Source organism: Nanorana parkeri, unplaced genomic scaffold (genome assembly GCF_000935625.1).
Source record: "Nanorana parkeri isolate BGI_ZX_2015 unplaced genomic scaffold, ASM93562v1 scaffold494, whole genome shotgun sequence".
In the NCBI taxonomy this organism is placed as follows: Eukaryota; Metazoa; Chordata; class Amphibia; order Anura; family Dicroglossidae; genus Nanorana; species Nanorana parkeri.
Genome location: NW_017306762.1, coordinates 1,073,436 through 1,090,925, shown reverse-complemented (window position 1 = coordinate 1,090,925; position 17,490 = coordinate 1,073,436). Strand labels below are relative to the sequence as shown.

General features: G+C 44.2%; 1 protein-coding gene across 1 annotated transcript in view; it reads right to left on the bottom strand.

Moving 5' to 3' along the window:
* Window positions 1-794: 794 nt before the first annotated feature.
* TTC19 (tetratricopeptide repeat domain 19) overlaps window positions 795-17,490 on the bottom strand; it is an 18,931-nt gene continuing 2,235 nt past the window's right edge. Inside the window, exons 2-10 of the mRNA XM_018561024.1 lie at window positions 13,981-14,069; window positions 12,909-13,019; window positions 10,205-10,243; window positions 8,905-8,961; window positions 8,761-8,822; window positions 7,975-8,069; window positions 5,471-5,625; window positions 4,556-4,718; window positions 795-946 (exon numbers count right to left, since the gene is read on the bottom strand). Of these exons, the coding sequence (XP_018416526.1) occupies window positions 795-946; window positions 4,556-4,718; window positions 5,471-5,625; window positions 7,975-8,069; window positions 8,761-8,822; window positions 8,905-8,961; window positions 10,205-10,243; window positions 12,909-13,019; window positions 13,981-14,069 (923 nt within the window). The remainder of the gene's footprint in view (window positions 947-4,555; window positions 4,719-5,470; window positions 5,626-7,974; window positions 8,070-8,760; window positions 8,823-8,904; window positions 8,962-10,204; window positions 10,244-12,908; window positions 13,020-13,980; window positions 14,070-17,490) is intronic.

Sequence of the window (17,490 nt, the reverse complement as noted above, 5' to 3'; positions counted from 1 at the left end):
GGCAATGAAAGAGAGCTTTTTTTCCCAAAAAGAGTAAGTAAGGTGATGTTGGCTGTTATGAATGGCAGCATTATGATGGACAATGCCATGCTGTGTAGTGGGACACACACGCACTTTTGATTTTGGTTCCCTGCTCTTCTGCAATGCTGTTGACGTGCAATATGCTCTGATCGAAACCAAATGTAACAGGCCAAAGCAGAAGAGTTTTTCAGACTCATCATTTTTAAAGGCTCTGGTCTCCATTAGTTTATATCGAGGTGGAAGGTTTGAAAATTGCACTATGCAATGTTTAATGAAGTGGCAAACAGCTCTGGTCCATGTCCTATACTTCTCAATCAGCTACTTACTATGTGTGACAGGCAGCCTAACTGGTCGAAAGATGCAGGCGATGGGCCAGAGAGCAGCCATGCATGTCAAAGATTGCAAAGCAAGAACTCCCCGGGGTTGGGGGCTCCCACTGCGCTCCACCAATCAACTGAAAATATATTCAGGCACTTGTGCCTTATAGAAACGCCAAGGGATTGCGTCAAAGATACAAAACTGACATTACCAATGAAGGAAATTCAATATTAATGAAATATTTGAAGCTGGAGTGTAACATGTAAAATATTTTATTATCAGTTTCACATTTAAACATGTGTTCTACAATTTAGTATTTATCACAAACGATGGCAATAAGAAAAAAAGTCTATATACAGCCAATCCGTATTCTTTACAATAATTAGCAAAACATCCAGCATACTGGCACAAGGTGGTATAGAGATCCGTATGTACTGGTAATGAAGCGGACACTTTTAGATATTTTGGCCTTTTTCCTTCTTCTGCCTGGCCAGTTTAGAAAGTCCTTCCTGGATAAACTGAACAGACTTGGCATCCTTCTTCTCCTCTGCCTTCATCAGCGCCTTCCTGAAGATCCGCTCAGCGTCCACCAAGTTTTCCATCTTTCCTTTATAAAGCATAGTACAAAGATCACACAGAGGAAAAGTCCACTTCTACTCCCATTTACCTTAGAGTGTATGTGAAGACAATTAGCTGGGCCGTTTATACAGCAATCCTAGGAATTAGCAGAAGACTGTTTTGTTTCATTTGGAAGCCTGCAAAAACCCTTCTATGAGATTAATGCAGAGCAGTCACGTGACCAAAGCCATTGTGAAGTATCTGTCCGGAGATGAGCTGGAGTAGGATCCAGCTACTGTGACATAATTGTCTCTGCATGCCCTGCTGTTCATTACTTACAGATGAACAGAGTATGGTCAGAGCCAGGGGGCAGGTCCGGCCAGTAGTACATCATGTTCGACATGGTTATTTCAACGGTTGTCCCAATACCACTTTTTCAAGACCAAGTACTGTCCCAAATGTACTTGCCGATACCTTTTCTTAAAGGGACATGTGATATTTTTTTCTAAAACAATACAGACTAATGATTTTAGGGCAGTTTCTCACCAGGGCTGCGTGCATTGGAGGTGACAGGTTCTCTTTAAGGTGACATTAGGGGTCTTTTAGACCTCTAGTGTCACCTTTTAACTTCACTGAATGTAAATACAGCAGGCAGTGGCTGGGAGCAATAGCCAGCCTGCTAATGGATATTTTAAATTGCAATAGCAGGCTGGCTATTGTACCCGACCAAGAAAGGGCGCAGAGAACACTGGCTAGCTAACGAAATTATAATGAAGACTAAAGGTGGTGGCACTTACGCGTGATTGCCAGGATCTGGAGATGGACGGCCGGTATGGAGGATCGGGGCACTCGTGGTGTGGTTCCGACTGTAGTCGATGTATAGCTTGATGTAGCACACCGGGCATATATTTAATAGCTTGATGTAGCACATAAAGCTATTAAATATATGCCCGGTTCCAACCACCCCGTTCTCAATTTCAAACCGCGGGATTGCCGCTTACTACCACTAGCTCCGCCCATCTGTCGCTTTTTAAACCCGGCGTATTCCCGCCATCATCTCACTGTTTTACCCGAGCTTGAAAAAGAGGTAATACCTCGAAACGCGTCGCTCTTGTCCGCTTTGATCCCCCTCCATCTCACCATTAACTCGATCTTCGGCATCTGACAGCTGCTTCCGTACACTGTCCCCAGCAGACCTGACAGTTACCGCCCGCTGACACACACAGCTGCGGCTGCCACAGCCCTGTCCATTGCCCGCTGTCCATTGCCGACACCACAGCGATCTCCCTGCCTCTCCACACCGCACAGACCCCCTACGGCACTCCGGACAAAGTCCCCTCTTCTTGTCTACACTCTCCTGTGGATGTACCTCTTGGATCAGCACATCGACTACAGTCGGAACCACACCACGAGTGCCCCGATCCTCCATACCGGCCGTCCATCTCCAGATCCTGGCAATCACGCGTAAGTGCCACCACCTTTAGTCTTCATTATAATTTCGTTAGCTAGCCAGTGTTCTCTGCGCCCTTTCTTGGTTTCTTGATCATTTGCATTCACAGGTTCTCCTCCTGTTTCCCAGGGCTGCATACACGCCTCCAAGCTAACTCTTTGCCCATCCGAGAGCGCTGTTTATATGTTTTTTTTCTGTGGCTATTGTACCCGCCTGCTGTCAATCAGCAAAGTAGGGAACTGAAGACAAAGTTCTCCATCAGGTCCTCTCTGCTGATTGACAGCAGGCAATGGGCAGGTACAACATCCAGCCTGCTATTGCCATTTAAAATATCCAATAGCAGGCTGGCTATTGTTACAAGTGTCCATTCCTTTTCCACATGATTAAACGGTTTCCTTTTGGTGATATATCTCAGTGCCAGCTGTCTGTGCTTCTTATGTGTATAATAATGTCCTCCCCAGACCCACACAGAAGTTTTCCCTCTCAATGAAAGAAGAGAATGTCCATTCTGTGTGAAGGCAAGATTTACAGCTTCTCTCCTCCCCGTGAGCACACTGAACAGACATTCTCTTCTTTCATTGAGAGTGAAAATCTCTGTGTACGTCGGGTGAGAGCATTAATAAAACAATTAAGGAGCACGGACATCTCACACATTGTGATAGATCACCAAAAGGAAACAGTTTCATCACGTTGAAAAGGAGGGTACACAGGAGGACGGAGGAGCAGCTGCAGGGGGAATTCAGCCCCAGCCATAGTCTCTTCTTCCCACAGCAGTCTGTGTGAAAGGGACACAGAGCTCTGCAGCCAGCACCAGCAGGGAGAAGAGAGGAGAGGGAGCCTGCGTTTGGTGGAGAGGTATTCCAGGGGAGGGGCTATGGGGGTCAATGGCCGAAGCTAATTGAAAAAAATTTAAAGGGCCGGTATTGGCTCTATGCATCGGTACAAGTACTCCTGAAAATGCCCTGCATCGGCCCCAATACCGATACTAGTATCAGGACATCCCTAGTTATTTCCTTTTGTTCATACTGTGCATGCCTATCACCCTGTAAGATCTGTGCTGACATCAGTCAGACATCATGTCTGTCACCGCTACCTCACGTCTTAAGGTCAGTAAATGATCACATCAACTTCCACAATGCACCACTTCAGTGACTGTCAAGTGCTTACTGACAGAAAGTGAACCTGTTATGCTGGAACTATGACTTGTGCCACTGCAGACTTGTTTTTAAAAAATGCAGGTTCTGGGGCTGTCATCCTGATCTCACTATTTTTAATTCGTATATATTGCTATTACAAAACAAGGAACAAAAAACGTTTATCCAATTACAACAAACTTTCCATACATTGTCATTTGTGTTTGTTAGAACATGTAACAGTGTGGTGCCATGATAGTACAACACAGTATCAATGCATACAGTTAACTCAGATACTAAATCACAATTGGGGCCCATCAGGGTTCCAGGAGGGAAACGCAGTGGAAGATCCAGTCCAAAGGCCCCATGTTTTGTCCCTCACTTTATAGAAAGGGAGATGAGCATTTATCAGCCTTTACCACTTCGGACGGGTTTCTCTTTCTATGTTAGAATAATAGCCTTTTAGGTATAAAAGTATAAGATCGGCAAAACCAATTTAGTATATTTAGGGAGTTACACCGAAGACAAGTTTTGGGGTTGTATACATTGTGAAGTCCTAATGGAAGGTCTATACAAGGAATGAACCTCTCTCCCGAATTGATGAGACCACAGAGAAGGAATGAAACAAATTTGCTTCTTCACCACATCCACAGAAACAACGTGGAATGGGGGTGTAACTCCAGTTATTGTAACCCGAGTATAAAACATTGGGTCAAAACTGAATACTTTGATCTCTTGAAGGGAGGAGCATAGTTATACTGTATATGTATGCTCAATTTGTACCCAATCTGTGCTAGGGAAAATACTGTTCTTGACATAGTCAAACTTTCTAGCGCATTCATAGGCGCATTGCAAGTGAATAGAAAATGAAATAGAGAACTAAATGGAAAGGAAAAACATTGCAAGTAAGCATTTCGAGTTGTTGATTTTCCTGTGCTTTCACCTTCCTAATTCATTAAGTTGGAGAGCCGGTCTATTAACATTGAAAAGAAAGAAACTCGCAGGCACTGGAGAACGACAGACCACAAATGTGCATTCTGCTCCTATATGGCACACTCCTCGTTCTCCTGTTTACCTTGATGCATCAGAATTGCCGCCATGTTGCTGAGCATGATATGGTGATCTGGATGGTCTGCCTTTTCAGCTAGATGAAGTGCTTGGCTGGCAAAGGTGTAAGCTTCATCATAGCGGCCCTGTGCCTCCATCACTGTGGCCAGGTCATTGAGCAGTGTGATGGTCTGCATGACATAACACAGAAAGGACACAACTAGTGAAAACTTCTTATACAATTATTATTATTGTCTTATTGGACAGTTACTAATCAAAGCTGAGAATTGTAGCCAAGAAAGCCTAGTTATGTCTTCTCATCCGCTCACATCTACTTTATGTGCAGCCACTAGAAAAAAAATAAAAGAAACCGCGTCAAGAAAGTCCCTATTCTTATGTTATCAGCAAGGAGCCGTTGTCAGGATAACTGAATGGTAAAAATAAATCATGTTGCAAGTGAAAAAGACAATTTACAAGGTTTTAAATTGAAAGGGTGGAATTTATTAAAACTGGAGCAGATCAGAGTCTGGTGCAGCCGTGTATGGTAACCAATCAGCTTCTCTCTTTCATTTTCAAAACTTAACTGAACAAACTGAAGAGAGAAGCTGATTGGTTACTATACACAGCTGCTCCAGATTCTGCCTGCTCCAGTTTTAATAAATTCCCCTCAGACTTGTTTTTTTTTTTTAAAGGGTCAGGAAAACCACCAATACGCCCCACCAAATTTGAAACAGTTTACTAACAGCAAAAGTCAACGTTATATTAGGAACTTTTACATGCATGTCAGTGAAGATCGATGGAAGAAGTTTCCCAATGGAGGAATTCTTTAGCGATGTACCTAGGGGGTGTTGGGGGTCTTTCAGATATATGCTGTGTATATTCTATGTTACAGTCACATGTGTCCAGTAATTGTTGAACCAGCTACGTCTGGTCTCCTACTGACCTGTGGGTGAAGATCTCCTTGCTCCTCCTTACAGATCTTTAGTGCTTTCTCATACATGACCTGTGCATGTAACAGCTGGGATTCGCTCACCAGGTAACGTGCATACGAATCCAAACACAGACCTAGGAGAAGCCGCGTGTTTGTCTTTTCCTCTGCTGCAAGCACAAAATAAGTATTTAAATAAATAAATGAGCTCACAAATGCCGGGAGATATTTATCATAAAATGAGGAAAAGGAAACCGTAACAAGACTGGAATTGCTGCCAACACCGACCAATCAGATTCCTTGTTTAATCGTTCCAGAGAACAAAAGAGGAAACCTAAAAACCGCAAACCTTCCGCTGTTCTTGTTTACTGGCCCCCAAGTCTTAGCATTTTAAATCAGCCAGTTAGGCTGGAAACACAACTTTCTATTTTAGAAATCAATAAACAAAAAAAAAAAGCATCAAAATGCACGGGGACACGCACCCTGTAATCAGCATTCACACACGTCAACAAGCGCCATGGTGCACACTGATAAGTAATGTAGAGAGCGCGCACACACACACGCGTACACACACACACACGCGTACACACACGCACACTGTAATGTGCATTTGGACACGTCAACAAGCGCCATGGTGCACACTGATATGCAATGTGAAATGCATTGTAACGCGATAACATTTCTCAGCAACAAATGATATGTTCCATAGAAAGGAATCAGGAAAAATGGAGCAAAACATGAAAGTGTTTGTTGTGTTGAATCTTATTGTTTCTTGTACTCATGAAGTGCACATAGTTTATCATGCAGCCAACATTCTTGGGGTCAGAGGCAGATTTTACAGCTGGATTCTACGCAGATATAAAATACACAATTGGATACAGCTCTGTGTTTTTTAACACATCAATAAATGTATTTTCTACCAGTAAGCGGTGTAAGTACCTAGATATGACCTGGTATCGGCCTCCTGCAGTTCCTGTACAGCAGGACCGCAGTATGAGAGTTAGAAGCAGAAACATGCTGATAGAGGGGAGAGCAGACACAGAGAAATGAGCTCATCACACAAGCTGGAGCAGGTCCAGGATGACCTGGGCTCAGAGAAAGTGGGTTGATAGAGGTTGGCCTTCAGTGGACAGCTAGCAGTAGAACAAAGTACTACAAGGTAAATTTTTTGTGATAATTGGGATGTACACGGGCTACCCAAGTCCTAAGCAGGGGGGTACAAAATTAGAGCGCAACAATCCTGTTTTCTTATCTGTAACTTAAACCAATAGTCAACATTCCAACATTCATAAAGCTTATCTCGGTATAGAGCAGGGGCAGGCAAACTCCGGCCCTCCAGCTGTGAGGAAACAAATCCCATTACGCATTGCAATACTCCCACTCCCATTGACAACCACAGGCATGGCTCCCATTTGCAGGGCCTGCTAAATCAGGTGAAACATGAGCCGTGTATGGTCAGCTTCAAATGTATTTCTACTTCTACAGCCAAATTGGGATAACGCTTATTTTATATTTGTTACATCTTCCCATTCACATCGTATACACTTAGAAGAAAAAAAAAATGCTTCTTGCAGTTTATGCTAAAATGTCCTTCTGTGTAATGTAAGGAGGGACTGCGAGGGTTTCTATACACAAAACATCTAAAAAGGTAAGGAATACAGTGGTACCTCGCTTCACGAACTTAATTTGTTCCACGATTCTGGTCGCGGAATGAATCAAACTGTGATCAGACCGCGATCTCGGCTATAAGAAGCCATGACCATGTGTCAGAGCGGGGAAGATGGCTGCAGTTGTGTTCATTACCCAATGTGGAGTTCGCAAACGGAAGCAACATTTTGCCGAACGTCCTGTTTGCAAACAGAAGAGTTCGTGAACCGAGGTACCACTGTATAATTTTAGATACGCTGTGTGAATGGGAACACATAACACACATATAGAGGGGTTTTCTCAAATTTCACTGCAAACATGGAAATAGACTTTAAAAGGAGAACTATGAGGTGAGTGCTTTTCATGGAGACTGTCACAGGTCGGCTCAGTAGATCGGGAAGTGAGCGAACACATACCGGTGCTCGCTCACTTTCTTGATCCTGTGCCGGCAGAGAGCCATGACAGGGGACGGATGGGATCCCCCCCCCCGATCCTCCAGCGCTGACTGGCGGAACGGACGGGGGAGGGTACAGCTGGCTCTGCCTCTAGATAGGCAGAGCCAGCTTTCACTCACGCAGCTGGGCGGATCCCGGCATAATTGTCGGGATCCGTTCCAGCTACGGCGTCTCAGTACAGCTCGCGGTATACTGAGCGTAGGATGACAAGAGGACTCTAGTTGGTGTCCTCCCGTTACCCTTAGGAGAACTATGGGGAAAAGCCCTAACCCCATAGTTCTCCTTTAAGGCCAACTTGGTACATTGCTGTCATCTTAGCTTATTTATAAGCAAACACCTCCTTACCCCTACACAACCTAAACGCATATGCTAAATGATACAACGCAGTCTTGCTCTTGTATAACAAAGTCACTTTACCTGCCATTACTTCCTCTGGCAGATCTCGTTCCTGCTTAGTCCTTGTATCCAAACTCAGGATACAGAACTGGTATCCTGCCACCGCCAAGTCCTTCCTGTGGTGGATGAAATAGGAAAAGTCAGAATAAGGATGAGGAAGGATTCTACGATCAGCCCCATTTCTGATTATACTAACTTTGTGCTGCATTGTAAAGTTATTGACTAATTAAAACTTTTTTTTAATGTAAAACATAAAGAAAGTTTATAATATGAACAGCGATGCACATACAATAACGGCTGAAACAACCAGGTTTGGAGACAAGGGAGTTGGAATGAATTAGGGCTAACACTACTGTTAGGGGTTAAGTAGGAAGAGTCTGTAAAAAACAAGCCACCGCTCCAAGCTCACGCCTGTGATGGACTACAATCTCTAAAACTAAACATGAGATTGTAGTCACAGGAGTGAGCTTAGAGCTACTTTACAACACACACAAGGACCATAGGGAACAAAAGTAGCCCCCCTCCAGAAGGACGGACAGTGTCAGCACCAATTCAGAGATGGTTTGAAGATCTACAGCCGAATGATACACAAATAAGATAAATTTTTGTTAATAGTTAAGGTACCTGAATGTATTTTTAAGATACAACTCCTAAGTTCAGTGTCACTTTAACATACATGTTGTAAAGCTGCCTCTATGTGGTGTTACTGCCAGGCAATGAATGAGAACATGCTACATCAGCCACACCAAAGAACAGACACTGCCCCCCTGTGGTGGAACGTGACTTTGCACATTGGGAGTTACCTACTGGTTTTGAGCAGCGAAGATACTGGCGAGCTTCAGTGAGATCTCGAGAAATGAATTGTCATCCTGGCAAACATGAGAAATTGTACCAGTAATAAAATCACATAACCAGCATGAGAAGAGATTTAGCGAAAGAAACAAACTTTACCTGTTTGATTCCACTATCAAGCATGTACACCATGGTGGTCTTAAATAACTTTTCTGCCTGGAAAAAAAAAAAAAAACTATCATTAAATCATTCAGTTAACCACCAGATACGAGTGGGTGTTCATTGGTAGGTGTGATGGTAAGTAAAACATAACGGGGGGAATTCATGAAAACTGGAGCAGACAGATTTTGGAGCAGTTGCTTATGGCAACCAATCATCAGCTTATCTTTTCAGTTTGTCCAGTTAAGCTTTAAAAATAAAAAAAGAGAAGCTGATTGGTTGCCATGGGCAACTGCTCCAGTTTTTATGAATTCCCCTCAAGATGATTGCTGGACTTTATAACTTAACGTATACCACTACCGAGGACCCCCCTGTACTCGAGCCAAATGGCAGAGTATGAGAGTAAGATTTTGTTGCACATTTTGATGTCCAATTATTTCCCATTTAATAAGCCGAGCAGTCATGTGCAAAATGGCATTTGTAAAAGCCTGGCATCACACATTTGGCAAGCAAGATTCACAAGTGTATTTCTACTTACATTTGTTACATGTTCCCATTCACATCACTTATAAATGGAGATGCACCGATACCGGTTCTTCGGTATCGACTACGAGTACCGATATTTATATTTAGTTACTCGCCAATACCGAATATCAATACCAGTACTTCCGGTAGCATAGAGCCAGCTTCCCGGGCAATCATGATATTACCCACCGCCCGGCTTCTTGATTGCCTGGGAAGCCGACTCCATTCTGTTTGGCCGGCTCGATGATGATTGGCCGGGAAGCTAAACAGCATCAAGCCAGCGTCCCGGCTCCATGTTCTCTCGCGGCACTGCGGGTCAGAACAAATCTCACCCTGATCGTAAGTTCCAGATACTCAAATACTCGGTATCGGCACCAATACTAGTATCTGTACATCCCTACTTATAAATATATTTATAAGGTGCCACTTACTTAGAAATCCTACCTAGCTTTCCCCATAAATATCCCCGTCTGTCCTAACAAAGGGTTAAAGATCTCAAGGCTTTGGGTGCTGCATTGTATGCTAATGCACTCAATAAAAGAAACTGTCCATCAGTCTGTCCCCTAATTGCACATTTGGTTTTCTAAAGCACAATGGAAGCTTCCTATAGAGTCCTATGTGCAAACCTGCTCCAAAGAAACATCCCAAAAGGTAAGAAATATTTTAGAAAATGATTTTGAAGTATGATGTGTGAATGACGACAACAACCCAACACCAGAAAGCGTATGAAGGGGAGTTTGTATAAAAAGGACAAACAAGCTGTCTGTATACTCACAGTGTCATACCGGCCCCTTAGTAACGCCAAATTTGCCATCTGAAGAGAAGAGAACAATACACCACAATAAATCCGGGCCAACAGCTAAATACACAGATACAAGATATGTAAGGGAGCCGATTAACCTGCCAGAAGATTTATATTCCTGTTCATCCAGGAAGAAGGTAGAAGACCTGATTTTTCTTTCTTTTCCCCGAGCCTGTTATTGTACCGGGAAAGGAGAAGCAGCAGAATGATTAGCTCTGCTCTCTCCTCCCAACAGCATGTCCCATGTTAGCAAAATGAGTACTGAAATGCAGCTGACTGGTTCTTGGGCTGCTTCTCCCTTTCCCAGTCTCTATTCTGTCTTGCAGGGAATTGCACGGGGCTGATGTCAGGTCACACTCATGTACTTACATTGCTTGCATTTTCAGAAATACATTTAATGATATATTTTATGAATTCAGAGCTGCGTTTTTACTCTGTGTCCTTTAGATCTGACTGGAGTTCAGCTTTAAATAGGTTAGTTGGATTCCAAGCTTCAAGACAAGGGGACAGCTTTACAAAGTAAGGACGGCTTTCTGATCATAGCAGCCTGGAGCCTCAAACTAAAATGAAAGAAGAACTCCAGGAATTTGTATTATGAACCCTTGTAGTGGGGCTCCCCCGGCACTGCAAGGGTTAAGTGCTCGTTTGTGTCTAGGTGCTAAAATAAAGACATCGCTAGGCTTTAAAGAGGAACTTCACCCAGATCTATAAAATAATAACACGGTCACCTTTAGGCCTCATTCACACTGGAAACGGCCGGCACCTACAGCTGCGTGCAGGGCTGTATCGAGCAGCCCCTGTCCTTCTCTATGGGACTACGCGGCTGTACACCCCCCTACGCTCACCCGCCCTGCACGTCCGTGTGGGTGAGCGTACTCGTACACTGACATGATGGATCCTGTCTGCGTCCGAGCCAGGAAACCCGCACCCCTACGGACCTGCACTTGAGATGAGCGTAGGGTGGCGTACGGCCGCGTAGTCCCATAGAGAAGGACAGGGGCTGCGTACTAATCACACGCAGCACCTGTCCTTCCAGGGAGCTGCCCGATACGACAGCTGTATGTGCGGGCCGATTCCAGTGTGAATGAGGCCTTAGAAATGTGTAGTACACACATGACAATCTGCAAAACATGTACTTTAGATAATTGCCGGCTTTGTATTCTTTGCATACCTCATTTCTCTTTTCATCCCCAGTCTTCTAACAGTGGCCATTTCATTAGGGCGAGATTAATCAATCTCCCTTTACTTCCTGGTACATGTGACTAGGACATGTGACCATACACATCGTCTCAGGGGGGAAAAAAGTGCCTTTCCCTGAGATCTCTGGACATTTTGCAGTCCGCACATGAGATCTCCCAGCAATGCTCCGCTGATGTAACCTTCCCAGGATGCATCTCTTAGGCATGGGCTACATCACGAGTAAAATAAAACATGTTTATTTAGCTAATGCATGTAAGATGATTTCATATCAGCATATAGAGCTGCACACTAATGTGATTTTTAGTGAAAGGGGGGTAAAGCTCCACCATCTAACTTTTGCTATACAAATCATGTCACATTTACCATTTTGAAAATCAAAGCCACTGAGAAGGGAAGGGGCAGCAGGGACACTTTGGTTATTATGTGGTGCCCTCATAAGCATTATATATCACTCAGGTATTCCAGGAATTATTGTAGTTGAACCCAATAAAACCAGGTCAGGATATGTTCCTCCATTTTGTCTTTAAAAGCAGCACTGAGGCTTGCCATCTCCTTAATAGAAAGGACCCTGGTAAACCACTGGGCTAATTGTATAAAAACTGGAACAAAAAGAATCTGGAGCAGTTGCCCATGGCAACCAATCAGCATCTCCCTTTAGTTTCCTCAGGTAAGATTTGAAAATTCGACAGAGAAGCTGATTGGCTGCAGTGCAAATCTGCTCCACGTTTTGTCTGCTCCACTGGTGCTAAAATTCCCCCCACTGTTGTTTCCTTGTAATGTAGCAACCTAGAGGCACTCTGTGAAATGCCATTTGGAAATTTCAATCTAGGAGTTACCATTTAATTTTCAAGCATCCCCTGCCATAGCAGCCTAAGGCACATCCTCACATAACGAGACACAGACACTGCAGCCTTTCTAATTACAACACTAAGAAGCTCATTTTGCAGTGGTTCATACAGCTCCTCTCCGTGTGAACGGGATTCTCAGCGCTTTACAGCCACTAGATGGAGCCAAGGAGCACAGAAATGTTCTATGCCTCTGACCTATAAATCAGTATAAACCTTTGTCTGCTTCAGGTAATTATAATAAAGGCGGACCGACCTAAGAGGAAATTGTTTGTTTTTGTCTAAAACAGCTAGAGGTCCTCTGGAATCTGATTTAAAGGAGGACTATGGGAAAACCTTTTTTGCCCATAGGCAAGTCAGTGATTGGCGGTATGTGTATGTGATCAATAGAGCCGACCTGTGACAGCTTCAGTGCCAGAGGTCGGCTCGAATTATGGGGATCAGTGTCTTTCACTCTCTCCATAATTCTCCTTTAAGCACCGAGTTGGAGAGTGCTTAGCATTCAGCAGACACTGCATAAAAGTGAACTTCATGACCTGCATTAGTCTATTTTCACACAATGACACCTCCTAGCACTTGATGCATAGAACACTTTGCTTTTTTCAAGCTGTGTAAAGAAAACAGCGGTGTACCAGATCATATGTGTAAAGAATGGCACGTTTGCTTTTGCATTCTTGAGCCAGATGAAGAGTCTTGTGTAAAAGTTCTTCTGCTTCATCCATCTCGTCTTTCATAATGCTGAGCTAAATCAAAACACAGCAAAAGTAAAATGATATACTAATAATATTAATAGTTATAATATCTGGTTATGTTGCACATGAAATATCTAAAGTGATCATGTCATTTGCCCATACAAAGCAAAACGTTCACTTTAAAGTAGAACTCCATCTGCTCAGCTGCCAGCTGGAGAGGTCCTCAGCAATGATACTAGTCTGTCAGTCTGCAAGGGTGTGGAATTCCTATCCCAGCCAATCAGCATCGAGCCGGCTTCCTGGCCAATCAGGTCATTACTCGCCGCCCGGTTTTTTGATTGGGCAGGAAGCTGGCTCGATGCTGATTGGCCGGGAAACCAGCTTCCCAGCCATTCACAACCAAGCCAGCCAAACAACATGGAGTCGGCTTCCCTGGCAGTCAGGAAGCTGGGTAGCATCTCATTACCCGCTGCCCGGCTTCCTGATTGCCCGGAAGCCTGCTCCATGCAAAAGGAAGCACCGATACTCGGTGAGTACCGAAAGCAAACTATCGGTACTCTATACCCAAAAACCGGTATTGGTGCATCCCTAGTTTTAATTCAAACTATTTTTTTTTGTATTGGGACAAGTAGATTGCCATGAAGGACAAGTAGATTTGGCCCCCGCTTTAGCCCTTGGACAAGTAGTTTTTTCAAAAATTTCCACACCCCTGGTCTGCCAGGCTGTATGACAAGCATTGCATAACCTAGCCCAGCTGTCATCTCGCTGGCCCTAGACTCAGAATACTACTGCACTGAACAGCATTCACACATCATTATCTGAGCATGGTTCAGTGCAGGACTAAGGACGCCAACAGACTGGCTGACAAAACCTTGGAAAATGTACACGCGCACACACACACACACACACACACACACACACACACACACACACGCAAAAGCTAACTAAACATACATCACAAAATTGGATTCAAAATAAATAAAAGGTTTGCCACACTTAAATTCTATCTCACCTTGGCCTTCTTTAACAGGTAAACTATCTCTTGTTCTGGCTCGGAAAGGTCTTCATCCTCCTCGCGAAGTTTAGAGAAAATGGAAAATGCTGAAAATCAGAAGTACATGGTTAGCATTTTTGAACTGCGTGGTCATTCCTAATCTCCTCCTTGTGTCTGCTTGCTGGACAATGGAGGGGCCCTTCCCCTAGTCCTGCGTAAGCTTCAGTGTGTCCCTTGTCCCGCTGCTTTTTAAAGTATTTGACAAATTGTTCAATCATTCAGTTACTACCATGATCACAAACCTGCACCAACTTATTTCACCAACAAGTAATGCACTAGATAAAATCTGAAGAGGTGGAGACAGAACTCAGAGATTTACATCGCTTTTACTTTCCATAAAGTGTACTCTTGTCACCCAATTCAGCCGAGAGCGGGCTAATGCCCGATATCTGCTAACAACGCAGAGCCACGCCGAAGCTGGGAAGGATCCCTACAATATAGTGGGGATCCACCCTGGTGCCTAACAGCTGACTTTGCCTCTCTAGAGTCAGCTGTGCCGCCCCCTCACCTGTCTGTCCCTACAACGAGCACTGAAGGAAGGGGGGCATCCCTTGGGGGGGATTAGTGACTGAGTCACCACTCACTGCAGGAAGAAGAGAACACAAGCTGAGCGAGCATGTAACGGTTAACAATCAGCTCTTGGTATAGATTGTGCGACAGCTGCTGTGTCCCATACTGGCTGTAAGCGGCAGGGAGAGTATGTTTTAACTCTCCCTGCACTTCTCCTTTAAGAGGCAGAGTAAACTGTTTGCCGATTACACCTATTGGCAATCACCAACAAGTAAATCAGCTCTAGGTGGCCTTGTTCTTTAAGGCTGTTGGAAGCATTTACAATCTTTTTGAGAAGTGCGGGTGACGACTGATTAAACCCACAAGTTCCTTCTAAATTACTGTTGCTACGTGTAATTGAGCTACAGTAGCCTGTATACAATTACTGCTATTACATAAAATGCTGCCAGTACAGCTTAAACATCACAGCACTGAAGCAAGCTGTACACGGCCAGTTTTGGGCCAGGTCCAATATTTAAATGACAATTTTACCTTGCACTGATCAGCCATAACATATTTATGACCACTGAGAGGTGAAGTGAATAACATTGATTATCTCATTACAACGGCACCTGGAAGAGGATGGGATATATTAGGCAGCAAGTGAACATTTTTTCCCTGAAGTTGATATGTTGGAAGCAGAAAAAATGGGCATGTGTAAGGTTTAGAGTGACTGTGACAAGGGCCAAATTGTGATGTCTTGACGACTGGGTCAAAGCAACTTCAAAACTTCAGCTTTTGTGAGATGTTCCAGGTCTGCAGTGGTCAGGATTTACCAAAAGTGGTCCAAGAAAGGAAAACCGGTGAACCAGAGACAGGGTCATGGGTGGCCAAGGCTCCCTGATGTACGCGGGGAGCGAAGGCTGACTCGTGTAGTCAGATCCAATAGAAGAGCTACTGTAGTTCAGATTGCTGAAAAAGTTAATGCTGGTTCTGATAGAAAGATATCTGAACACACAGTACATTGCAGTTTGCTGTGCATGGGCTGTGACCAGACCAGGGCTCCAGACCAGTCAGGGTGCTGACCTATGTCCACCACCAAAAGCATCTACAAAATGCAAAGTGAGTGAACAGAAGGAAAATCTAAAATCAAATCAATATTTGGAGACTACCCTTTGGATTCAAACCAGCACCAATTCTAAAAGGTGCCCATACACCTGCCGATAATCGCGAGAAAATCCCGTGATCGTACGATAATCGGCAGGTGTATGGAAGGCGTGCGACCGTTTCTACTGTATGGTCGCACGTCTTTTGTCTCCCGAGCAGGCTCGAAAATCCGCCGAGAATCGTACGATTGTCGGCGGGTTAGTGACATTCTCGGGAGACAAATGCCGCACGGGCCGGTGTGCACAAGCGCACACTGCCCGTGCGGCATTGGAGAAATCGGAAACCCGCCCCTCAGTGGGGCGGGCTTTCGATGATCACAAGTAGGATCTGCCTGTCCAAGATGGGCAGATCGTACGAGCTTTTAATTACTTCACAACCATTGCACTACTCAAGTCGTGCAATGGTTGTAAGGTGTATGGGCACCTTTACACGTGCAAAGTCAGGGGTTTTGTAGGATTAGAGTCAGGTGTATGATTACCAATTATACAGAGCAGGCGCTAATGATCACAAATTTCATATGTAGGTTTTAAAACACAGTCATTGACTGAAACAGAAACAGCTCTGTAGGAGGCTTAAAACTGGGTGAGGAAAAGCAAAAAACTCTGCTACTAAGGTGAGGTTGTGGAAGACAGTTTCATGTCACAGGTCATACACCATGACAAGACTGAACACAACAAAAAGACACAAGGTAGTTATACTGCATCAGCAAGGTCTCTCCCAGGAAAGGATTTCAAAGCAGACTGGGGTTTCAAGATGTGCTGTTCAAGCTTTTTTGAAGCACAAAGAAACAGGCAACGTTGAGGACCGTAGACACAGTGGTCGGCCAAGGAAACGTAATGCAGCAGATGAAAGACACATCATGTTTACTTCCCTTTGACAACATGGGAAGATGTCCAGCAGTTCCATCAGCACTGAACTGGCAGAAACCAGTGGGACCCAGGTAAACCCATCTACTGTCCAGAGAAGTCTGGCCAGAAGTGGTCTTCATGGAAGAATTGAGATCAAGAAGCCAAACCTCCGACATGGAAACAAGGTTACATAGGAACTGGGGTGCAGAAAAATGGCAGCAGGTGCTCTGGACTGAGGAGTCAAAATTTGAAATATTTGTCTGTAGCAGGAGGCAGTTTGTTGGCCAAAGGGCTGGAGAGCGGTACAGTAATGAGTGTCTGCAGGCAACCGTGAAGCATGGTGGAGGTTCCCTGTAAGTCTGGGGCTGCAATTCTGCCAATGGAGTCGGAGATTGGTCAGGATCAATGGTGTCCTCAATGCTGAGAAATACAAGCAGATATTTATCCATCATGCCATACTATCAGGAAGGGGTCTGATTGGCCACAAATGTATTCTGCAGCAGGACAACGACCCCAAACATACAGCCAATGTTATTAAGAACTATCTCCAGCATAAAGAAGAACAAGGAGTGCTGAAAGTGATGGTTTGGCCCCCACAGAGCCCTGATCTCAACATCATTGAGTCTGTCTGGGATCACAGGAAGAGACAGAAGGATTTGAGACAGCCGACATCCACAGAAGATCTGGGGTTAGTTCTCCAAGATGTTTGGAACAACCTTCCTGCCGAGTTCCTTCAAAAACTATGTGCAGGTGTACCTAGAAGAACTGATGCTGTTTTGTAGGCAAAGGGCGGTCACACCAAATATTGATTTGATTTAGATTTCTCTTCTGTTCATTTACTTTCCATTTTGGTCATTGATAAAAAATGAACTATGAACACTTTTATTTCTGAAAATATTCACCTTTACACCTGCCTAAAACTTTTGCACAGTACTGTTATATATATATATATATATATGATATA